Source organism: Desmodus rotundus, chromosome 3 (genome assembly GCF_022682495.2).
Source record: "Desmodus rotundus isolate HL8 chromosome 3, HLdesRot8A.1, whole genome shotgun sequence".
Lineage (NCBI taxonomy): Eukaryota > Metazoa > Chordata > Mammalia > Chiroptera > Phyllostomidae > Desmodus > Desmodus rotundus.
Genome location: NC_071389.1, coordinates 6,867,482 through 6,892,477, shown reverse-complemented (window position 1 = coordinate 6,892,477; position 24,996 = coordinate 6,867,482). Strand labels below are relative to the sequence as shown.

Sequence of the window (24,996 nt, the reverse complement as noted above, 5' to 3'; positions counted from 1 at the left end):
AAATGGGCACAGTTCTCCCTCCGCTGCGCCAGCCGGCCCCATGGGGCTATTGAAGAGGACTCGGTGAGACAGGAGGAAAATGTCACTGATAAACTGTAAAGAACTGCACCCATGCAACCTCATGCCCTGGGGCATGGAAACGCTGGGTCTGGGGGAATCCCAGCCAGCTTTCAGCAAGGGGCTGGAATGCCTGGTGCCTGGGGCAGGATGCTGGGGGCTACCCCTCCCTTTGGGCCTACTCACCAGAGCTGCAACGGGAGCCACAGCTCAAGCACTCGGGGACCCAGTTCCAGATCTGGGTGTAGGTGCTGTCCTCGCAAGGGGTACACACCGTATCTGAGGTAGCAGTGCAGAAGAATCGTGCATGGTAGCCTGAGAAAGCAAGGACCGGAGGTCTCAGTGGGGCGGGGCTTCTTTCCAGACCCTGGGCTCACCCACCATTCCCCAGAACCCAGAGTTCCGCAGTCTAGCTGCAAAGGCTCTTTGACAGGGCTCCAACTCCTCCATCAACTCATCTCACATCCAGCCAGTACCAGCTGTCCCTCCATCTCTGAACGTCCATGGCTCATAAAACATCTTCCCCTCTGCTCTTTCCAGATGCCTAGAATTCCACTACCGGAACTGCCTGTTATCAGTCAATCACACTTTAGTGCGAACTGGTTTGTCAGCTCCTTTCTTCTTTAGAGTTGGCTAAAATTCTCCACCTGGGAGTATAAACTAGAGGGGGAAAAAGAAAGTAGGGATGTAGTATAGTTTCCCAGCAAGGCCTGGAGAGAAGGCATACCAGGCGACAGAAGAGTACCAAGGCAAACCTTTAAGGAGGTTCTCTTCTGAGCCCTGAGCCCTACACCGCCATAGTCATTGCTGTGCTAATCTAGTAACTTCTTACAAAGACCCTGCCAGTTCAGAGAAGAAAGAAAAGTCACCTCCCCTGGAGTCTCTTAAAATGGCTGTGGGAGGCGATAGGTAGATACGTGCCAGCCCGCATCTCAGGCCGATGGCCCAGAGCCCTCCAAGGGCTTCCTGGATCCTGCAGAATAAATCTAAACGCCTCACCACCGCCCCTGCTTGCTTACTCTGAACCACACACTGGCCTTGCTGTTCCTCAGGTCCACCAAACAGGCTCCCGCCTCAGGGCCTTTGCACTTGCTGTGGCCCCTGCTTGGCCTGCTGTGCCCGTACACTTGCATGACTCACTCCCTCACCTCCTGCATGTCTCTGCCCAGGTGTCAGCTCCTCAGACGGGCCTCCCCTGACCACTCCGTTAAGAACAGCATGGCCTACTCCATCTGCCTCCATCTGCCTTAGCAGGCCTTATTTTCTCCAAAGCGTTTAATCTCTGATGGGATCACACATCTACTCCTTCTGTTTACTTGTCTGCCCCTCTACTAAAATGCAAACAAAATCCATGAAGGTGAGGATTTTGTTTGTCCTGCTCTCTGTTGTATTCCCAGCACTTAGAACAGAGCCGGACAGGTAGCAGATGCTTTATCAGTATTATAGGAATGATGTACAGGCACTGGGCGTTGGGCCACCCAGCTCTCCCACAGAGGGTTAGGCCTCAGGTCCACCGTGTATGAAACAGGTAAGCATTCACTGATCCATCAAATACGTGCTGAGCACACATAAGTGACAGGCATGGTGCCAGGTGCTCAGGAGTCAGTGGAGAGCAAGCCCAGTCCCTGTCCTAGAGGAACACACAGTGGGGGTGACAAAAGAGGAGCCAGGACAGCACAGGATGAAAAGAGCTGCTGCCATGGGGGACACCAGAGACCACTGGGAGCTCAAAGGAAGAGGCAGATCTGGCCAGGCAGTATAGGCAGGCTTCCTGGAGGAGGTGGACATCTAAGCTGAGGTCTAACAGATAAGTAGGAGTTCACCAGGGAAAGGGAGTTGGGAAGAGGGAACAGTGTGTGCAAAGGCAAGAGGGAGCATAGCGCCGATTCATGGAACTAGAAGGGGTTCAGTAAGAATCAAGAGTCACGACCCTGCCCCTCCAAACCCTTATTCACACACTCCCTCCAAGGCACCAGCCCCCAGGGATGGAGCCAGTCTGAGGTCAGGGATCCAGGGCCTGTCCCTCACCAGGAGGACACATGCTGCAGCACATCTGGGCCCTCTTGTCATAGTATTCTTTGTGCCGGCAGGAGCTTCCAGGCTCTGGGACATACGGGGTGAGCGCAACCTGGAAGGGAGAAGGACAGTCATCAGCTCGGCCACGCCTGACGCCCAGATCCCCATCCTGTGCCCACAAGTGCTTGGCTCTCTCCTTGCTGAGGCTCCGCGGACGGATGGACAAAGGACATTGGGACTTCTCCCTTTGGGTGGGGGCGTGGTGGAGGTAGAAGGGAGAGTCCCTGCCCCGTACCTTCCTCAGTGTAGCACACTGGTGTCTGCAGGCAGTGACACGGAGCCCGTCGGCCTGAGGGTGAGGCCGGCTCCTGACATGGCCCAGGGCAAATGTAGGGCCCTTAGAGCCGCCCCAAAGGCAGGGGCCCACGGTGCTCAGCACAATGTAGCCCTCTTCTGAGGATGCCTCCCCTTCCCTCCTTCCTGCACCTGGTAATTGCCCCTTCGTCCTTCCGACCAACTGCTGCCTCCTCTGGGAAGCCCTCCCAGACTCCCCCAGGCTGATTCAGGCTCCTCTGGGCTCTCTGAATGCTGGACAGAACTCCTTCAAATAATCACCTCGCTGTGCTGAAACAGGGCACCTACTTGTCCTCCCAACTTGCATGGGTGCATGTGTACACGCGTGTGCACACACACCACCTGTCTGCAACACACAGGGCAGAAATGACGGCCTCATCGTCTCTAGACCCTCAGTTCCAACATGCAGCCCGCGGCGGAGCTGGCGCACTACCTGAGAACACCCCTCCCCACCACCACCCCGCCTGCAGATGAGACAGATGCTGTGGGAGAGTCCGTGCTCCAACCACCACCCCATCTCCTTCCCCCACCCTGCACATGGAAGTCGTGACTGCGCAGCTGGGCCCTTGGCTGCCCCCCCACCCCACACTGAGAACAAGCAAACGGGACACCTAGCGGCCTCTCCTGCTGGGCCTGGCAGGCTGTCCCAGACCCATCCTGGTGTCTCTACAGCCCCCAAGAACTGGGGTTTCTGGTGTCCCCAAAATCTGCGCTCCTCTCCCCCACGTTCCTGTCCAAGCTGCCTTCATCACCTAGAACAGCCTCTTGCTTCATCTGACAAAATCCCACTTGTCCCTTCTGAAGGCAACCTCCCCCTGCTGATAACCCACCCTGAATAACCACTGGTACCCTGAATCCTGACCGTCCTCCTTCAGGGCTCCTGGTACACAGGGCTGTGCCCCCACTAAACGGGCGCCCTCGGAGGCTGCGGGCTGGGACTGATACTGCTATTCCCAGAGCCGGGCATGTCATAGGTGCTAAGGGGTCACCACTCCAAGCAGCAGGCTTCCTGACAATGTCATTTCCCGGAGGGGTCCCACCCTGCACCAGGACCCTGAAGCCCAAACATGGGAGCACCTACCCTACGGGCCAGCCCCTGAAGCCCTCTCCTCATGCAGCCCAGGCCCAGGCCCAGACCCCAGAAAGCCAGCTCTGGACTTCCGAGGATGGGAGAGACACAGGTAGCTGGCGAGGGAAGTGGGCCAGGGCACTTCCCTTTCTAAACTCTGGGTAACACAGAGTTTAGAAAGATAACTTCCATCCCCATCTGCACTGTGAACTCGAGTGCCCGTGGCCGCACACACTCCCTCCCAGTCCTTTCCCCTCCCCATCTGGTCCTGGAGCAGGCTGCCAGGCACCTGAATGAAAGGGCAAGCCAGGCCCCTTCTCAGGGCTCCTCGCAGCCCCCGGAGGCGGGGCTCACTGCCTGTGTCCAAAGCGTCTGGGGGACAGAGTGCCCGTTACTAATGCCGACTCCCACCCAACAGACTGGGTGAAAGAATCTCAAGGGTAGACCAGGAAGCTGTCCTGTTAAAAAAGAAAAGAAAAAGAAAAACCTCCCCAGGTGCTTCTGACACACCACAGCTGAACACGCCTGATTATCTGGCGGCACCAGAGAGAGCACGGTGACCTGGGGAAGGGGCACATGGAGAGCACCGGGTGGTCAAAGGCGGGGCAGCCCCACAACCAGGGAAATCACACCCCATCAGCTCCTGTCACACGCACTGTTTGTGGGTCGAGGAGGGCCATTCCCCCCACGGCCCCCAGAACGGGCCTTCCCTGAAGGCATCTGCTGCATGTGGCTTCTCCAAGGGCAGGGCTGTGCCTCAAAGTGTTGCTGCCTCCCCCTCAGAGAGCACGCCCGAGGGCAGGGAGGGGCCCTGCAGGGTGGTGACACAGGTCTCAGGGAGCCTGCATCTGTAGAGCACCCCACAGTAACTAGGGGAGCCCCTCATTCATGTGGTGGCTCCCGGCATGCAGCCCAGGGGGCCTGCCAGCTGGAGGAGGATTTCCTGTCAGGCCCACAGGGCCTGATGGGAAAGGGCCCTGCCTTGGCCAAGCTGGGGTGGGGAGGAGAGGGGAGGGGGCTCTCTCTCTCCAGCCACAGGCCAAGGGTTCCTGGTCAAAGGCATGCAGCTGGACCCCTCTGGCCCCCAGGCATCCGCCCAGCGGCCTCTCCACAGCGGCCCCTCAGGGTCTTTTCCTGTCTGAATCTTGCTCTGAAGGCCCTTCCCCACACTTCCTCCTGCTGCTCTGTGTGATGGGGGTCAGCCCTCCCTTGAGCAATTTCTAGGCCTATTTATCCTCTTGGACCGAAAAAGAAAAAACAAACATGCAGCCCTGTCATGGCCAAAGAATGAGGAACAGAAAGCCCCTCACTGAGCAGGACAAAAGGTCGGCCCCTCCACTCGCAGGGCTCCCTACTGCACAGGCGAACCGCACACAGCCTGGGGAGCCTGGCCTCCAGTCACCGGAGGGCCACACAGGCCGGGGGTCCCTGGACGTCCCCAGAAGGTGGCGAGCAGCTTCGGGGAAACACAGGCCTACGGAAGCTTCCAGTTCCTGGGGAGGCTCGGATTGGGGCCCCACCCACCCTCGGGAGAGTGCTGACTGACATTTTAGAAAGAGGAACTAAACTGGGTAGTCACTAATTTGCTCAGCATGTTTAGCAGACCCAAACTTTCAAAATACAGAGTCCCAGGAGAAACGTGGAAATCACTGATGGGCGTTAACCACCCATGTAACGGAGCCATCTGTGACCCCGTGGGGTGGGGGACTGGGGAAGACAGGTAGGTAGGTAGGTAGGTAGATGGGTGGATGGTAGATGGATGATAGATGAAAGGAAGGAAAGTGAAAAGGAAGGAAGAAGGAAAAAGGGAGGGAGGACCATCTAACATCCAATTTGTGAGGCAGGTCTGATTGAGCCCATTTCACAGATGAGGAAATGGAGGTAGAAAGAAGCAGAGCCACCTCCTTGTCCCCCAAAGGCTCCAGGCCACTGCAGCAGTGGTGGCAGGCTGCTGGAGGCTGGGGTGCAGTGAGGCCATCAGGGCCCACCCTCACCGCCCCAGGCCCCAGAGCTGCCTCACACCAGGGTCTGCTGGCCCTACTTCCTCCCCTCTACAGGGGACAGAGGCACTGACACCAAGTGATGGCCCTTCAGGGAGGAAGAAAAACATTGAAATGTTCATGAAGCACCTACTATGTGCCAGGCAAGGTTATAGGCACTATACAGACTCTCACTTCTGCCCCCCCAAAAAGTAGGTGGGCGTGTGCCCATTTCATAGCTCAGAGGAGTCTAATCACTAGTCTGAGTTCATCCAGGAAAGAGGAGGCGGAGCTGGGACATGACTCGCACTGCTCCCACTGGAGGAAATCTCTGGTCCCCTCCTCGGGACAGCAGCAGGAGCCAGCTCCCCGGATCCACCCTCCACCCCTGGTCCCTGAGTCACTGCAGTGCCACCAGCCCCTGCCATCTCCTTCTGTACCAGCAGGGTCTGAGGCTCTGGCTCACGTGGACACGCATGCTCCTTCTCTCACCCACGCTCACACACACACACACACACGCACGTACCCAATGCAGGGAACCCGCCTCAGTCTCAGGCTAAGAGCCTCTGACTCAGCTCTCTCCCGGATCCCCAGGACACCACATGGGCCCCTCCGGACAAGCAGGCCCCTAAGACCCAGCTCTTCCCAGAACAGCCTGTGTCACTGGGCGCCTCCGAGGGTCCGTCCTCAGGCTGGCAGGTCCTTGGCAGGCAGGAGCAGGGCAGCCCGGCTCCAAGGTCTGCGAGCGGGGACGGCTGGCCCAGCAGACGGGTGGCCGTGCCAAGTGCTAGAAAGACGAGTGGGAGCCAGAAGTGGAGGCAGGATTGAAGCGCGGCAGCTCGGGCTGGCAGCAACCTTAGACATCTCAGAAAAAGTCAGGGGCCAAGGTGGAAACGCTCATTCATTCATTCATTCATTCATCAAACATACTGAGCCCCTGCTGTTCTAGGAGCTGGGCAGACTGCATCAAACACGTCCATGTCCTTGCCCTGAGAAGCTGAGCCCTAGTGGGGGAGCCTCAGACACATGGGGTAGAAAAACATAAGGTGGCAGCAGGAGCCCAGGAGAAAGGAAAAGCAAGGTGGGGCCAGGAGCCAGGGGCGAAGGTGCTCAGGGCGCTGTGGGCACACCCAGGAGGCCAGGGCAGCTGGGCCAGAGCGGGCGAGGTGAGGGCTAGGACACGGACGCTGGGAGACAAGGGGCAGCAGCGTCTTCTCCTGGAAGCTGGCTCCGGGCCGGGCCCAGTGCTCCTCACTGTCTCTGAGTCCTGTCTCAGCACTGGGGCGCCAGTGCTGTTACTGTCTCCAAGTTACAGATGAGAAAACTGAGCCTCCATGAGGCCTCCCCACCTCTGGCCCAGTTTCCTCCCTAGCATCAAGCTGACACCTGTGTCTCCCCCACGCCAGGGGGCTGGGTTTCAACCCCCAGGTCCCCCCAAAGATCCTCCCTCCCCTCCTCCGGCATTCCCTCTATTATGGGCAGTAACCAGATTCTCTGTGCCTCAGTTTCCTCATCTGCAAAATGGCAGCAGGGACCTGGTTGATGCTGGAAGCCCTTTCCAGCTGTGGCTTCTTAAAGACGGGTATCGAAAAGCTCAGCCCCTCCCGAGACCACAGAAGTGCTGGCTGGGAGGGTGGCCCACCCACATGAGAGGTGGAAAAACTGAATGAGCTGGTAGGAGGGGCTGGGGCAGGAGGCAAGGCTGAATGTGGGTGCAGGGTGCGGCTTCCGTGCCCCAGCCTCTGCCCCTTGTCCCCTCTCCCAGGGTGAGGGCCGCCTGAGCAGGTGGCCTCTAGGAGGCAAGAGGCTGCCAGGTGCACAAACACCTGGAATCCCCGGAGCAGCACTGGACGTCAGTGAGAGGGTCCGCTGCCTGTGCTGGTTCTGGGGGACTTGGGGGTGTCACTCTCTGCACCTCAACACAGTTGCCTGTAAAATGGTGACATGATGCCCTGCCCTGTCCCCTGCTGGGGTTGTGGCAGCAGCAGAGGCAGGAGATCTTAGCTTGGGTCCCTCCTCTTCTCCTAGACTCCCAGGGACCCACGGGGAGAGCATGTGCAAAGGCCCTGGGCCGTACACTTGGGTCAGATAGAACATTGGAACTGGGCTGCGTCTGCCCCCGTGTTAGCTGAGGATGGGCCGGGCGAGGACAAGGCCCTGAGCAAGTGGCCCAGTTCCAGTGAGGTGCTAGATGGCTCGTGTGGCCCAAGAAAAGGAAGGGACAAGTGTAGGGGAGCTGACCTATGACCTTTACGGCAGCCCCAGGCAACTCCTCCAAGAGCCTGAAATCAGGAGACCATGACAGGCCAGCTGCCAGGACAGTGGGTTGGGGACCTCACTGGGACAGAGGGTGGGGGACATTCCTAACAGGCCAGATGTGGGCTTCCTACGGTACTGGCCTCAGGTTGTCTCAAAGGGACTTTACTCAAGAGGAACACCCGGAGGAGTAATGGGAACCCAAAATAAAGAGTCTGGATGAGTAACCGAAATCCAGGGGTTGGGGGGTCCATGAAGTGGCCAAGGGACACAGTGTCCAGGATAAGGGACAGCAAAGTGGCTGTGAGTCCCTGAAAAAGAGTGAGCCTCAGTAGGGGAGCAACAGCCCGACAAGACCAACCTAGTGAGTCTGCAAGACTTTGCCTGCCAGCCCTTGCTCCCTCCTTGCCTTCCCCGCCTCCCCCTACAGTCACCCTGGAGGATCCGCAACCACAGCCAGCAGCTGGGGCTGGGGGAGGAGACTGCTGGACCAGGGTGGGCACTTCAAGGGGGCCCTTAGCCAGGGAGGGGCAGAGCGGGGCAGCCATGCAGGTCTCCGACCCCTGAGTCCGCATCAGCTCTCTCTAGGCCATTGGGCAACCCTGCACCAGCCAGCTGACTTCCTCAGCTCAGACCAAGACCCCGCACACACACTGAGGTGGGGGCCCTCAGTCCCTTCCCCTATTTATAAATAGACAGTAGGAGAGAGGAAGACAAAGGACAGGCATGGGGAAGGAAGAAGTGGCCACCACTTCTGTCATCTAGAAGCACTAAAAAATCTACGGTGCCCTCTGCTTTTCCTGCCACCATTAATGCAGCATCTGTGGGGTCTTCAAGGCTTTTTGATTTTCTGGAGCCCCCCCTTCAACATCAGTAGCCTCGGGAAGAAGGCATCACACTCCAGGCCTCCCTGGAGCCCTGGGCAGGGATTCGGCTGACTGCCAGCTAAGAGCAGGAGGGGTACTAGGTGGGAAGGAGGCCACAGGGGGAAGCTTTTGGCTTCAGGCAGTCTCTCACATTTAGCCTTTTCACAGAGCCAGAAAGACTGATGGAAACTGTTCAGACCCCCGAGGAGCACCTACTGTGTGCAGACACGGTGCCAGACACACTCACATGCATTCTCTCACTTTATTCCTGCGTCAACTCAGCGAGCTCAGGATTAGGCCATTCTAGAGATGCAGAAAGGGTTCTGGAGATTCGGCACCGACCCCGGGTCAGAGGCCACGTGGCCAGCAAGTGGCAGGCAGGAGCCACACCTCTACCTCCACATCCTTGGACAATTTTATACCCTGTGATCGTTTTACAGATGAGGGGCCCAAAGGTGGGGAGTGACTCCCCTGAGGACATACAGTGAGAGCTTGGTGAAGTGACTCTCCCAGGCTAACGGGTCTCCAGGGTCCTGGGCGCAGACACCAAAGCTGTGGGAAGGGCAGAGGCATCTGTGCAGGGACCCAGGGACCCTTGCACAGGTGAAAACTGTCTTCGAGCAATATAGAAACCACTTCGTTTGCATGGCAGGCCCCTGGGGCCCCTGAGTGCAGTGAGAAGCAGCAGAGCCGGTTGGGCCTCCATCTTAGGGGGTTTGCAGGAGCCCCGTGGGCTGTGGGGTACAACCACATCAGGCCAGGCCAACACAGACACCACGCCAGGGCCAGGCTGCAGAGGCTCGTCTTCCGTCACGGAGAGGAACAGCATCTGCGTCAGGAAGGACCGACCACATCACAGGTGGTGGCTCAGGGGTGACACATCCATGTGGCCTGTGATGTCCCTTTAGAAGTGAGCTGGGGGCAGACAGGAAGCCCAGGCTGGTATCCGGTTCTCGGGGCCAGGCCTTGTGCTTAGTGGGGTAACACCAGATGTCAGGACGTGGTACCTGCCCCCAAGGAGCCCTCAGTCTCACTGCAGAGAGCACCCCAACTCTTTCCACCCCCCAACCTAGGCCTGTCAGTAGCCCCTCTTCAATCTCCCCATGGCAACCCCTCCATCCTAGGCTTCCCTCGCCAGCTCAGCCTCCTCACTCTTGGTCCCCAGCCTTTCCAGATGGACCTGAAGCCGCCTTCCCACATCCAGGTCTGGCCCTGATTCAGAGCTTCCCATGGCCCCACTGCCCTCAGGTCCAAGGTCACAGTCCTCAACTCACCCGGCCCTGCCAGCATCCCCCACCGCCTCTCATCCAGAGCAGCATCTGGCTCCCTCACTGCTCCCCACACCGTCACCCCTGCTCCTCCCTCCGCCCCAACCCCTTGCAGGGCTGACTCTTCGGCTTCTTTCAAAAGTTCTCTCTGCCATCACCTCAAGGAAACCTTCTCCGAACCCCCAGATGGGCTCAGAGGTCCCTCCTGGGGCTCTACAGACAACCTGGGTATATCTCTACCCAGCCCAGACCACTTTTTGGTTAATTACTTCCCTGTGTCTCCCCCTTAGGGCAAGGACTAACCCCCCCTGCACATACCAGTGTGGCCTCTCAGCCAGACACCCGGGTTTGAGTCCCGGCTCTGTCACTCACCAGCCTTAGTGTTGTCATCTACAAAATGGGGACAAAAACAGTGCCCCCCAAACTGGGCCATTATGATTCACTGAGTCAACTTGGGTAAAGCGCTAGGCGCCAGGCGGGCTGGCGGTCAGAGCCGAGCGCTACTCGTGGGGTTATTACTCATTCCTCTACACCCAGCCCAGCGCGCAGCCCAGGGCAGGTGCCTAATAGACGTGAAGTTGTTGAACAGAAGCAAAAGTTTTCATTTCCACTAGGTGAAATGCGTTAGGGCTTGCATGAGGACTGGGCGGGAAATGGGCTAATCAAGAGAGGGGGAGGTGCCCCCACTGGGGGAAACCGAATGGCAGGTTTCAGAGAAGCGCCCCGCACGGCCACAGTGACCACCACTACGCATGGGTGGTGGTGTGAGAACAGAGCCCTGGCCCTGGCCGGCGTGGCTCAGTGGACTGAGTGCCAGCCTGCAACCCAGAATGTTGCCGGTGCGATTCCCTGTTGGTGCGCATGCCTGGGTTGCAGGCCGGGTCCCCGTTTGGGGGTGAACAAGAGGCAACCAATCGATGTTTCTGTCTCTCATTCTCCCTCCCTTCTCCTCTCTCTGAAAATAAGTAAATAAAATCTTAAAAAGAGAAAAAGAACAGAGCTCTGGAGCCCGACCGCCTTGGGCAGCATCTGCCTCTGGTGAGCTGGAAGTCTGAGTTAATTGCTTCACCTCTGTGCTTCAGCTGCCTCTCCCACAAAATGGGGACAGTGAGGGTGCCCCACCCTGGTGGCTGTGAGGGTGAAAGGCGCTGGGCGTGTGCAATGCACTAGCCCCTCACCCGGCTTCCACGAAGCACCCCCTGGATGTCAGTCCTAGCCCTCAGTTCGTTGCGCTGTCCCAGCATCTCCCAGCCCCAGTGCGCAGTGACAGAGAGGGACGCTTTTGTCCCCACCTTACCACTGAGGAAAACCAAAGCCCAAACAGCAGTGCAGACACCCCAGGTGCTCTGACAGCAGAGTCAGACAGGTCGCCAGCGGTCCCGCTCCTCTGCCAGAGCGGGCACATCACGTCTCACACCGGAGGTGACCAGCCTAGCCCTGCCTAGTTTCACGCCCACCCAGCAGAGGCCGGAGTGACCGAGGCCAGGGTCACCCGAGGGCTGACCACAGAGCTCCAGGAACACACAAGGCTGACACTGGTCAGGTCCCTTGGCCTTGGCTGGGGCATGGGGGGAAGGATGCCCGAGGGGCCTGGATGCAGGGTGGGGTGGAAAGGGACACTTCCTCTGCCTCCTGAGGGCCCCTGTCCCCACCCTAGGTCCTCGGTCCAGCACAAAGGCCTCCTCCCCACTGAAGCCTTGATCCTTCCTTCCTATTCTGCTGCTACTCCCTGAGTCCACCGCTCTTGCCTGAACTATTGCAACAGTCCGTCCATGCCACTGAGGCCAGGCTGCACTTCCGAATACACTCTCTGTTTTGGTCACTCCCTTGCTCAAACACTACCAGTGCTTCCCCATTGCCTCCACTCCCGAGAGGAGGTGAGCGTGGCAGCCGAAAGCATGGACTCGACGGGGCGGGGGGGGGAGGGCGTAGGGTGGGGGGGAGGAAGGCCTGGCTCAGAATCCAGATGCCCCCTCACTGGCAGGCAGCATCAGACGAGGGTTTTTCTTGTTTTGGGGGTTTTTTTGTATTTTTTTAAATAAATGAGGTTAATAAACCTCTGCCTTTACATCTGTGGAATGGAAGGGATAATAGTCCCTACCTCTTGGGGCTGTTGTGAGGATTCAATGAGGTAACACAGGTACCGTGTTTAGTTAAGCACTCCGAAACTTTTTTAATGTAACTGATATCATGGCTCCCATAAACTGGCCCCAAACAGCTTGCAGACTCATATGCCATCACTGCCTTCGCAAGCCTTTGGCTCCAGCCAGGACAGTGCAGCCATGGTCCCCTGCTAGTCCCGCCGCTGTGCCTTCCTCCTGGTGTCCACACATCCCGCTCTGCCCATCTGCAGAACTGGGATTTAGCAGCACCCTTCTGGGGTCGCTGTGGGAAGAGGGCCAGAAGGAGGGTGGCCTGGGTAGCAGAGTCAGAAAGGAGACCGGGAAAGAGGAAGGCAGGGACCAAGGAGCCAGGCCAGGAAGAGGGGGAACCATGGATACAAAGAGGAGGTGGCTGGGAGGATGTGGGGGGTCCAGGCATGAGGTGGGGGAGGGGCTCAATGTTGCGGGCAGGACACAGCAGCAAGGAGCGGGACTGGGGGCTTGTAGCTCCAGAGAACTGGGAGACAGGAGCAGCAGGTGATGGGGTGACCAGGGACTAGTCGGACTGGAGCCTCAGTCAGTGGCAGATGGAAGCCGGGCCGTGGGTCAGCAGGAAGAAGGACCTAGGGGTGCCCAGATGCTGGCAGGAGACCTGCTAACTGAGGCAAAGTGCTGGGAGCCCTGCCCTGAAGACTCCCCATCAGGTCCAGACCTGGGCTCTCTGAGCAGGGGCCACAGAGAGGCCAGGGCTGCACTCCACCCTCCGCCCAAAGTCACCAACTCCCCTTACCGCCACCCCCAGTACAACGTTCGGGCCCAAGGGCAATAAAGCGAGGTGGACGAGGTCCTTGCTGACCTATTTCCAGCTGGGGTAGCTGAGGTCCAGAGAGAAGAAAAGTGGCCAAGCCCTCCCACACTACAGGCCAAGCCAAGGTGGGGCCTCAGACCCCCGACTCCCAGCCCTCTAGCATCTCTCCCGACTAGCATTAGAGAAGGCCTCCCACAGACGGGCAGGAAGACACAGTGCCCGCCTGCCCCCAAAGCCCTTCCCGCTCGCTCGCACCCTCAGGCCCACTCAATTCCCTGAAGCCATGGCCACATCAGCAGTACCCACTGCAGGCCGAGCTCAGACTGAAACAGACCACTGTCCGGATGGCAGAGCAAAACAAACAAAACCCCCTGGGGATTTCTGCCCTGCCCCCGGTCAGAGCAGTGGAGCCAGCCCCGGTCCAGGCTGCGAAGCCAGGACAGGGCAAGCGGTGTTGCTGGCCTCTAGAGGGCCCAGCGCTCCTGGAAGAGATTCGCCTGTGGCCTTCCACGTCATCCACACTGCCAATCTTCCCACGTGTGCCCACTTGCGTCTGCTGCCAAAAGCCAGAGGGCAGCTGGCCCGCCTGGGGCCGGGGAAGCAGGCTCTGCATCCTCCCGCCTGACACAGGAAGCTGGGTGCGAGCGAGCGGCTAAGGGGCCTTCTTGTTTTAGTGACGGATCAGCAGTCTAGCAGTCACACACCTCCACAGGTGACACCTGAGACGGAGCCCACTCTATCACCTTTCCCTCTGCTAAGACCACGCAGAGGCTGAGAGGTAGGGCCGTGGGTGTCAGTGAACAGGAGAGCAGGGCAGAGACTGGACCTGGGGGCCCCCTGGACAGCAGCCCCCACCCCCACAGGACTCCTCCCAGCATTCATTGCTCACACTCAGGGCAGAGGGAAAGCTATTCTTCCAGACCCCCGTCAGTAAACAGACACTTCCTCCTCCGGGCCACGCACCCCAAACCACAGCGACGTCACTGGCACCTGTGACCTCACAGCACACCGCGGTGGAAAATGACTGTGGGCCCCGGACGGTGAGCCCTGAGCTTCAGAGTCCCAGCCTGGCAATCAACAGCTCGGCAGAAGGGGACAAATGCCCAAAGCCCTGGGCTGTGAGGGAGGCCGGCAGGACTCAGAACAGGGGAGGGCTGTGTGCCCATCACTAGTGACAAAGGGCTTCTCTGAGAAAAAAACGCCCCCCCCCACTCAAGGCTTCCTCCAACCTGTGGGTTCCAGACAGCAGGCCCCGCAGTGGGTGCCCACAGTCTCAGGTCCCAAAGGGTCTGGCTGTTGAACTTTACAAGGTGCCAACTAGGCCCTAAAGGGCAGAGAGGTGGAACCCAGGCCTCTGTTCTGCCTGAGGGCTCTGCATCCTGTCCTGGATGCAAGCGGACAGGCAGCCAGGATTTTCCTGATGCCTCCGGGGCCTGAATCCGAGAAATCATCCAAGAAAGTCCAGCCGAAGCAAGTGCGATTGAGGTCAGTGGGGAGAGAGGCTGGGAAGCACAGATACTAAGGTGGGAGCGCTGGGCTCTCCTTCCTGGGAAAATTTTTAGATCCCTTCATGCCCCCACTCTGTGGCCTTTGTCAAGCCCATGCCAGGCTGACAGCCCCCCAACATTCGAGGAGAGTGTTGGGATCAGGGCTGCTGGGATTTACAGATAGGGACGCCTAAGGTCACCTGGCAAGCCAGTATCAGCGCCCTGATGGGAACCCTGCTGTCTTGGAAGTCACTTGGAAGCTGCGGGGTGGACAGCATGGCCTCACAATGCCTCCACAGGGCTTCCCCTCCTCGGGGGTATGAATAAACAGAACCTTCAGGACCAGAGAGGAGAGAGACGGAAAACATGTCAGACAGAGCCTGCCGTCGGCCGGGCCCGCCTGCAGGTGGGAGAGCTGAGGCCTCGGGCAGCCCCTTGCTCATCCTCAAATGACAGACGGCACCTGTCCCTCACTGAAAGGAGTGGAGAAGGGCAGGGTAGTGATTTCCTGGCCCGGCAGCCTTTGCCACACGCCCAGGTCCTGAGGCCAGCCATTTGGGCAGGTGGCGTGAGAGGTCCGGGAAGGGGGCAGCTGGGCAGGAAGCGCAGCCAGGCAGCAGGGAAAATGTTCTCAGAGATGTTGGCCTGGAGCTCTGGGCAACTGGAGGCCTGCCACCCACCCCTCATGGCCCTGTGGCTCAGACAGAGAATCGGGTTCCACGGGGGTCCCTGTCTCGGCCTGGGTCGCGCCCCAGGGCCCAGCATCTGGCCAGGTTGCAGAGCCACAAATGCTCACAGAGCTGCCAGTGGGCTGCACAACCGACCAGTGAGGTGGGCATTAGGCCCAACTTAGTGATGGGAACGCAGAGGCTCCCAGACATGGAAAGGCTTGCTAAGGTCGCCCGGCCTGTGACAGCCAAGCAAGGCTTTGTGCTGAGCTCTGTCTGACCCTGAGGCCGGGCCCTTCTCCTAAGTCGTCAATACAACTTCCCCGTGGCTGGCAGGGCGTCCAGAACCGGAGGCTGCAGCATCTCCACTTTGCTCCTATGTCCCCGGAAATGATCTCCCTCTCCTAAGTACCCCCCCCCTCTCTCTCCTAAGCCCCAGCTTCCCTCCCTCTTGCCTGCTCCTGGGCAAGTCATGTGCCCCCTGGGGCCGTGAGTCACTGCCAGTGGGTGGCCCCATCACGAGTCCGGGAGCGGGTGTGAGGGGATGAGCACTTTGGGGAGAGCACCTCTAGCCTCTGCACACTCGCTACAGCAGGGAGACGAGCCCAGAAACCCAGCCCAGAGAGAGGGAACCCAGGCCCGTCACCGCCAGCTGTTCACACTCTCCGGTCTCACCCATAAAACAGGGTCACAGTAAAGGTCAGATGAGTATTTCTGAATATCTATTCAACATCCTTTGCGTACCTACCACACGCCAGGCACTGTTCTAGAAGCCAGGCAGTGCTTCTCAACCAGGAGCGATCTTCCGCCAGGGGGCATTTAGCAACGTCTGGCCACATGTTTCAGTGTCACAAGTGAAGGGAGCAGTGCCCCTAGTATCTCGCGGGTAGAGGCCAGGGGTACCGTTAGACGCCCTGTGACGTGCAGGACGGCCCCTCAACAACTACCCGGATGTCAAGAGCGCTGAGAATGAGCAACTGTACACTAGGCTGCGACTCTGCAGCAGTGGACAAGTCCCTGCCCTCACTGTGCATGCACCCTATGGGGAGGACACAACAAAAGTGAGAAAACCATAGTGGGTCGGGAGCGTTATCAAGGAAAACGAAGCAGGTCAGGGAGTGCGCGTACCTGGTGGGAGCTTTTACAGGCAGGGTGGTCAGAGAGAGCGCTGAAGGAATTGAGGGAATAAGACCAGGAGATAACAGCAGGAGGACCACTCGAGGCAGAGGGAAAAGCAAGTGCAAAGGCCCTGAGGCAGGCGTGCGGAGGGCACGTCTGAGGAGCAGAAAAGCAGCCAGCATGGCATCAACTGAGAACTAAGTTGATGTGTGGAGTTCAATGCAACCACACGTGCGTATTCACACACACACACACACACACACATACCCCACAGCTGGCGTCAAACCCCTCCCCTCCCCTTCACCCCCACAACTGTCCTGGCTGCTCGTCCAGGAAGCATTGGATGGTCAAGGCCACGAACTGTCTCCCAGCCCTGGGAGGGACAGCAGTCCAGGAGCCGCTGAGCCAGGCCCCAGGGCGACAGTGAAGGCGGCCCTCAGATACCAGAATGCAGACACCTTATCTGCTCCCACACCTTTCATACCCACTTGGTCCTGCGAGAAAGACCAGGTGGGAAATACTTCCCACATCCACAGCTGGAAAAACAGAGGCTCAGTGACTTGGCCCAGGTGACAGGGCAGAGCCCAGGTCTGTGACCATTGACAGTGTGGCTCCTGGAAGGCTGGAGCTGGGTCGTGGTCACCTTGGGGTCCCTAGCGCCCAGCACTGGCCACCGCCCTCTGAAGCAGTACATGACCACTGGGCTGCCTCCTCGTCAGCACTCAGGCTCTTCTCAAGGCTGTCAGGGAGGGGGCAAAGGGACATCCTGGGACAGCAGCCACCCTGGGTCACTCGTCTCCACTCTGACGGCCAGCACCCCGAGGCCAGCCTGGGAGCCCCCAACCTTTCCCCTAACCTGAGCTGGCAGCCCCTCCATTCAAGACATCAGGGGTAGGTTCGTCAGACCCAGCAGGTGGAGATGCCCCCAGCCCCTCCCAGCAACAACAAAGAGCCAGACAGCAGGGCCCTCCCTGTTCCCATCACAGGGCACCCAGCGCTCACCTATCCCTCCAGGTTTACGGCATGCATTTGTCCAGTGAGTGCACGACTAAATGAATGAGCGATCCAGTCCACTCCAGCCAACAAATGCAGCTTTTACAGGAGGCCAAAGCCCTGATTACACGGGTAATCAGAGCAAGTCTGCCGTCCCTGCAGCCAGCTCAGGTCACCTTGGGCTCTTTCTGTAACTCTGTCTAGTGACAGGCAAGATTACTCAGCACCCACTGCGTGCGAAGGACCCGGCTGAGGGCAGGAACAGGGATGTGGACATGGGGTCAGGGCGGGGGAGGCTAGGGCAAAGGGCTTTGGAATCAAGCAGACCTGCCTTCACATCCCATCCACCCTCTCACCCCCCGGCTCTGCGATCCTGGGAGATGTTGTAACCTCTCTGGGCCTGTTCCCGCATCTCTAAGTGGGAACAGCACCATCCACCTTTCAGGAAATGCTGAAAGGAAGGTTCTGGTGAGATTCTATAGGAAATGCCTAGCACAGTGCCCGGCTCCTCCTGGATGCTGGAAACACAGGAGCTGTGTGGCAATAAAGAGAAGAGGGACGGCCACACGGTCCCTGCCCTGGAGGAGCTTTCTGCTGGGCTGGCTAAGACACAACCAGACCAGAAAGCAGAATGGCGCCTGTCCTCTAGAAGGGCAAGGGCTCTGACAGTTCAAAGGGAAAATGATCAAATCCAACCTGGAGAATGGAGGAGGGCTTTCCTGCAGGGGGTGGCGTTTGCAAAAGGCCCTGAAGGATGGGGCACGGGGTGTACCACAGAGAGGGGACAGCATGGGCTACCCATGTTCCACCAGGCATAAGGTACAGATGCAGAGAAATGGCAGCAATAACATGGATACCTCACTCACTCCGGCCTGGGACACCTGGGGGAGTCTCTGCCTCGGCCGCTGGGAGTCGTACCAGGCTTCTCAGGCAGGCAGGGGAGATGCTCCAACTTGAGGAGGGTCACCCCAGAGATGCCAGCAAGGAGGGTCAGCGGGAGAGGGCACAGGGCCCAAGAGATCAGCTAGGAGGCTGCGGAGGTAGTCTCAGGAGGGAACCCGAGATGACTCAGGAGATGGTCGAGAGGGGAGAGAAGTGAGAGGCGCAAGAGAAATCCCTCAGAAAACTCCAGCACCCGTGTCCCCTAGGCCACAGGGAAGACCTGTGCCTCCTTCTGCCCCCAGGGGTTCACATGCCACAGGAGCAGGACGACACCTCTTGAGGACCTGTGGTCAGGCCAGGGACCACAGTCATCAGCATCCACGCTCAGCTCTCAGATCCGGGACTGTCCTGGCTGGAAGCTGCTCAGGACCGCAGCTGTTTCCAGGACAACCTCTGGGGCAAGCCCCCAGCATCCACCCTGGTACCCACTGTGTGTGACTCTACTCTGGTCTGACAGCCTCCATCCTCTGCCCTTAAGATTTGGACTCTCTGAACCAATGTCAGCCCCAATAAATCATGTGTGTGTGTGTGTGTGTACACCAAAAAATAAAAATTGGACTTCAAAGATGTCTTTAGCCTTAGCCAGTGAGTCACCAAACATCAACACATAAGCCAGTGCCACCGCCCCCACCTTCCTTCCCAGTCAGATGTCCAGATGGTTCAGCTCATACCACAGCCCATCAGGGGAGGATGGTGAGGAGGGGTGAAGGCCCACCTCCTCCCCAGCCATGGGGGTAAAGGAAGAGGTGATCCTTGGAAGGAAGAGCAACCCCATGCCCTTCCATGAAATACAAGGAGGCCTCTGAGCCTCAGTTTCCCCGCTCTGTTAAATGGGGCACCTCTACCTTACCAGATCATGGACACGCCAAAAAGGGCAACGGACAGGCAATTCCTCCACCTTGCTAGCGCGGCGGGTGCGCGAGAATAGCGCCCTGGGGTTTCTGCCCTCTCCGTATTCTGGAGCGCCTCAGACGCCACGTCTGCCTTGTTAACAGGCCAGCAGCGGTCCCTGGGCTCCGCAGTCCAGCCCAGGGGAGTCTGAGGACGCTTGTCTCCGCCCCATGACCCTGGAGCCCACAGAGGAGGCTCGGAAATGGCCTCTGGACACACCAGGTGGCCCCTGGGGAAGGGGTCTGGCCATTGGCGACAGCCAACCCACAGTCCGACTGTGCCCTTATTAGGCATTTACTGTACACCTGGCAGCCCTTGTATTTCTAAGAAAGAGGAAAACCATAGCCCAGGGAGGGCGGGGGAGGGGAGTCATCCTAAGAGTGTGCCCGGCATCCGCAGTGGGGGCAGCACCCCTGCCCCCACGGGAAGGAAAGCTTGGCCGTGGCAGCTGCAGGGTAACGAAGCTAGGATCTCCAAACGCCCTGTCTTGCACTGATGGAGGCACCCGGCAGCGTCCCTGGGCCCCTACCCCCGCCCCGGGCATATGTGCCGAACTAAGGTCCCCAGCAGGTCTCCAGCGGTGCACAGACCGTGTCTGACCCAGTAGAATACGCCGCTCCTCGGTCACCCCGAGCCCCGCACCCCCGTCTCAGCGCCCCGGAAGCGCGGCCGGGGGCTCCCCGGGGTGGGCGCCAGCCCGGGTGGGCATGAAAGACGGGCTCTCCCCGCGGGTCGCGCGAGGCACCCACCTGGGCGGGCACGGCGTGGCCCGCGTCCCAGAGCTGCAGTCCGACCGCCAGCACGACCCAAATTGCTGCGGGAGCCATGAGGACCGTGCGACGGCAAACGCGGGAGGGACCCGGCCGGCTCTGGCCCTGGCTCTCTTTCGCCTTCCCTCCGCTCCGCTGCGCTCCCGCGCCTCCAACTGAAAGCGAAAGACTGCGCGGCTGGGCAGAAGAAAGGCAGGGGGCGGGGCGGGGCGGGGCTAGAAGGCCCTCCCCCCAACCTCCCTACACGCCGGGTCCCCACAGCCCGCTGCCCAGCAGGCGCCCAGACCCGACCCCACGCAGGGCGGAGCCTGGCCCACCTCTGCCAACCCGCAGCTTCAGGGCTACCTCCAGGGTCAGCCACTCCCAGCCCTCGGTGACCCCTCAACTTCCCTCTAATGCCCACTCCCCGAACGTCCCACTCCCGGTGTGGGGGCGGTAGACCCCGACTGGGGACAGACTCTCCCCAGGCTTGTGGCTGCGCCGAGGCTGTGCCTCCCTCCACCCCTCCCTCCACCGCAGGCTCCCCATGCGTGGGAGGCGTGGCGCTAATTTGGAAAAACTTCCCACCAAGCTGACACTAGCTTTAGGGGGACCACAGCGGCTCTACATCATTCACTCTCATTCCGACTCTAGAGACAGACCACCTGGGTCTGAGTCTCTGCACAAACTTCGTAGAGTTATTGTGGAGATTAAAAGATACACATAACATAGTGTATCTCACATAAGTAGGTATACTTACAAAGTATAGATGTCGTTTATTAATCTCTGTATACGCACTAGATGTTACTGCTATTATTCGTTTTTTCACCTACCCTTACATATTCCTCGCACACTGTTCAGGGAGCCAGACCCTGCCCTACCTTCCTTCTTGAGTCCCCTCTCCAGATGGCTGACATGTAAAAAGAAGCTGGGACAGAAGCCTTCCAGGAAGTACTGGGGGCCCGCAGGGGGGCTGACGGAGGCCAAGGGCCACTAGAGCTGGCTTTCCTGGAGTTTTCAATGTGACTGAGCAACCACGCTAGCTGCCACCTGCACCCCCTTCATTTCGAGTGCCATTTCTTTTTTTTTTAAGATTGTATTTATTTATTTTTAGAGAGAGGGGAAGGGAAGGAGAAAGAGGGGGAGAGAAATATCAATGTGTGGTTGCCTCTTGCGTGCCCCCTACTGGGGACCTGGCCCGCAACCCAGGCATGTGCCCTGACTGGGAATTGAACTGGCAACCCTTTGGTTTGCAGGCTGGCACTCCACCCACTGAGCCACACCAGCCAGGGCTCAAGTGCCATTTCTGATGCCAAGGCCAGCCCTGTGTGACCAGAACATCGTCCCCCAGCCCTGGGAGTCCCTGTCCCTAGCACACAGGACATTCCTGCAGGCTGGGGTGGGCAGGGTGGCAGGAGGTGACCCTGTTTCCTTGTTCCCTCACTGCAGGCTGCCCCGAGAGGGGCAGGGACGCCTGCTCTGGGCCACCGACTCCTGTGATGGAGACGCCAAGGACGGTGCTTCTTAGCACTGAGCAAGAAACTGGGAAGTGACGCTTGGCAGATGGAAAATCCCACCTCCTGATCAGGAGGCTTGGAAATCACCTGGTTCCCACACAGCCGTGAGAGATGGGCCTTGCTGAGGGTGTGGTCAGCACAGCCCACAATCTTAATGCCTCAGCACCAGCCTCGGAAACTCACAGGATGATTTCTTGTAGCCCTTACCAGTCTCACCTGGGGGAACTTGTGAGGACTCCCTGACTCATAGAAGAGAGCCAAAGGCCAGGAGTGGGGTGTCACCTGGTGGAAGCAGGGGCAGATGTCCCATACACACCTCAGACCCAGTGGGTCCCAGTGACTTGTCCCCACTGTGGCAGCTCTCCACTCATGTCCTATGCACCCTGCCCCACCCAGCTCTGGTCCGCAGACCCTGCTAGCCAAAGGCTCTAATGCTTGTCACAGACCTTTATTGGGAGCCTGCTGTGTGCCAGCCCTGGAGTGCTAGGCACTCAGTGGTGCACAAGAACCTCCCATCAGTCTCATGGTCCCTAAACTCCCATGATTATCAACTTCCAGAGTGGCCCCTGGGAGCTCCTCCGGCTTGGCCCCAGTAAAGGGAAGCATCCCGCCCCCTTCCCCAAGACGGCACTCAGCGCAATGGTGACTCCTTCCCCAAAGTCCTTCTCTTGGGTTTTCCAAACCCGACATTTTGTTTAGGCTTGAGGTGGGGTGGGGATGACAAATTCTTTACGAACCATCTGATGCTGAGTCTCTTAGCATGACCTGTGTAGGTGGCCCAGGACTTTCTCTTCAAGATGGGGTTTGACCTTGGCACCCACAGTGTTGTATCTACCCTTAGGGAATCTGGTGAAACTCAGCGATGGCACAGGGAGTCCCTATGACACGCTGGCCCCTATGACACGAGGCAGTGGGACTCAGTCACGGCCCCCTCTGCTCCCCGGACACTGGGTGATACACAGGAAGGGCTCCGCGAAGTGGCAGTGCATGAGGACTTTGTGCAGGACTGGTGTGCGCAGGAGGAGGCGGTACAGGGGTGAGTGAATGAGTGCATGTGAATGAATGAACGAGTGAGTGAGTGAGTGAGCAAGCGAGTGAATGAGTGGATGTCAGGGTCAAGGCCAAGGCCCTACACACTCGACCTTGTCTCCCAGACCATGCATGTCTTCCGTCCCAGCCCCACAGTGCAGGAAAAGCCCATTTGCTCCTCAGTCATGGATAACAAGCAGGCTTTTAGCAGACAGGACCATGGCCCTCTGGTCCCCAACTCGGGGGCTGTGCGCACAGTATCTGTAACCTTGGCCAGGGCTCCCCTGTGCCTTTCCACACTTCCCGGTGTAGCCCCTGGCCCTCAGAGAGCCCCTGCCCATCTCCCACACACATCCAGCTGATGACCATGCTTTGCAAACAGGTGTAGGCGAAGACTCAGCAGCAGCAGGCATCGTGCATGAGAATAGCGGGTCTGTCCACCAGTATCTATGAACACCTACTGTGTGCCAGGCACTCCAGGGGACTCTGCAGGGATGGCTCTCCAGCTTCAGCCAGCATCAGGGTCATCTAAAAGGCTTCTGACACGTGCAGTTTCCTGGGCCCCCTCCCACATCTGACGATCTGGCTCTGTCATGCGCTGGAGTTGACTGACAGACACCTTCTGGGAAACCTTGCAGGGAGGATTTAGCTGCAGTAGGTTCTGTGGCTGAGGGTGGTTGTGGAGGCAGAGCTGTGGCCGTGCCGGCGTGCTGGCATCGGCAGTTTACACGGCAGGGGTGCGGTCTCACAATCAGCCACAAAGCCAGCGCCTTCCAGCCTGGTCTCCGGAGGCCCAGGGGCATCCTGCCCTGCAGGGGCTGCTTGGGCAGCAGGACCCCTGCCCCTTCCCCTCTTGGTGCACAAGCGGGGCAAGCAGCCTTCTCCCTCACCCCCTGTCCTGCTTGTCTCTGTGCCCTGCCCCAGCCCCTCGATGATTCATGTCCTAAAATCATGAACAGGAAGGAACACTGGGTGTTAGACACAACCCTGCAACTGCCTCCCCCTGGCCCTCCTGCCTGCCCTCCCACCTTCCCCAGAGCCGAGACTTGGGCTGAGCTGGCCACACCAAGCTGGGGCTGGGGGTGCTGGGCTGAGGAAGATTCACTGGCTCCGTCCGGGTTTCCTTCCAAAGAAGAGCGGGAAGCCAGGGAGAGTAGCTCCCCGCTCTCCGCCCTCAAAGAAGACCCCAGGCAACTTGGGGAAGGGAGCCAAGAGCACCTCCAGGACTCCTTGTCTCCCCAGTCCCCCAAAACCTCCCTCTTCTGGGTTGCCTCTTCCAAGGAACCAGCTCCCAATTAGGCCCATACCTTCTGGAGAAGACCCCCAGTTTCTAAGCCCAGCACATGGGGCCACTAAGCCTCAGGGGAGTCCCCATTCCAGCCTGTGTGACCTTGGGCCAGTGTCCTCACCTATAACATGAAGGGGCTGAGTTAGGTCAGGTGATACAGGCTGATTTCATCCCAAACGCCAACCCCACCTGGTGACGGCTGCCCTGGGCTCTGTGCTGAAAGAGATTCTGAGCGAGCCTGTGGACTCTGTAAGACAGGATGCATGAGCTCGCAGCCAGGTGTGCCCTGGGTGGGGGAGGGTCCGCCACACGATTGCCTGCCCGCTGCCATCTCTGCACTGGGACCAAGGGCCCCTCTTGTCCCCATGTTCAAGGGTTCTATGGCTTTCACGAGATTCAAGGAGATAGGGCTGGACAGGGCCGGGCTGGGCTCTAAACAGCTGCCTTCAGCGGTGCCCAGGGGCTGTGCCCGTCCTGCAGGAACGGCCGCCCGGTCCCATCCTGGGCCTTGCCTGGCGGGCAGCTCTCCCTTTCTTCTTGCTGCAACCCACGAGGCTGGGTTTTACACCCATCTGTCTTTTAACCTTACATCTGCTTTGTGGAGATATATATTTTTTTTAATTAAAAAAATTCAGCCCTGACCAGCATGGCTCAGTGGGTCAACCTGCAAAGCAAACATCACCAGTTTGATTCCCACTCGGGGCACATGCCTGGGTTGCGCGCCTGGTCCCCGGTTGGGGGCGCATTCGAGAGGCAACTGATGGATGTGTCTCTCACCCATGGATCTTTCTCTCCCTTTCTTCCTACTTTCCCCTCTCTCTAAAAATAAAGAAAGAAAAACTTTAAAGGCAAAAATTCAAAGCTTAGTGTAGGAAACACCATATTCCCAGCACCTGGCACTGACTGAGGTTAACAGAGGGGCAGCCGTCCTTCCTCTGCGGCCTCCTGTTGTAACACCAGACCCCTCTGCCCTTTCGGCCGGTCCTGAGCATGCAAAGCACGTAAGAGCCTTCGCTCTTACAGTTCTGTCTGCCTGGGTCACCTTTCCTCTAGACACCTGCATGGCTCCCAAGTCACCTCCTCAGGGGTCACCTCCTCTGACCCTCCTAGCCGAAACAGCTGCTTTACCTCTCTTCGTGCCAGTTGTCATCATTTCCTCATTAAAGGGACCTCGTCTGGTTTGTTCTCTGCTGGGGTCCCAGCACCTACAAATCAGCACCGACATCATTAGATTTTTTTTTTAAATAGACTCTTAGTAAATATTTGTTGAATAATTTTTTGGCTTCAAATTCTTTTATTTCTAAGGAACACTGAAGTTCTTCTTGACTCCCAGCCCCCATTCCAGTCCTTTCTCTTTCTCCCCATAGGCGGCTGCCACTGAGTCTGCGGTGTTTGTCTCCAGTCCACCTGCTTCCGTCTTCACACATAAACGAGCAACAACGAGTATTCTTTTACATAAGTGCTTGTGCGTTTATACAAACCATAGAATACCAGGTGCACTATTCTGCTCCTTCATGTTTCCCCCGCCCTCGGCTGTG

The 24,996-nt window shown here is 58.5% G+C and overlaps 1 protein-coding gene across 1 annotated transcript in view; it reads right to left on the bottom strand.

The window, feature by feature from the left end:
* Positions 1-19,820, bottom strand: part of TNFRSF1B (TNF receptor superfamily member 1B) — a 34,435-nt gene extending 14,615 nt beyond the window's left edge. Inside the window, exons 1-3 of the mRNA XM_024554845.4 lie at positions 19,625-19,820; positions 2,086-2,185; positions 244-372 (exon numbers count right to left, since the gene is read on the bottom strand). Of these exons, the coding sequence (XP_024410613.2) occupies positions 244-372; positions 2,086-2,185; positions 19,625-19,702 (307 nt within the window). The 5' untranslated portion in view covers positions 19,703-19,820. The remainder of the gene's footprint in view (positions 1-243; positions 373-2,085; positions 2,186-19,624) is intronic.
* Positions 19,821-24,996: the final 5,176 nt, after the last annotated feature.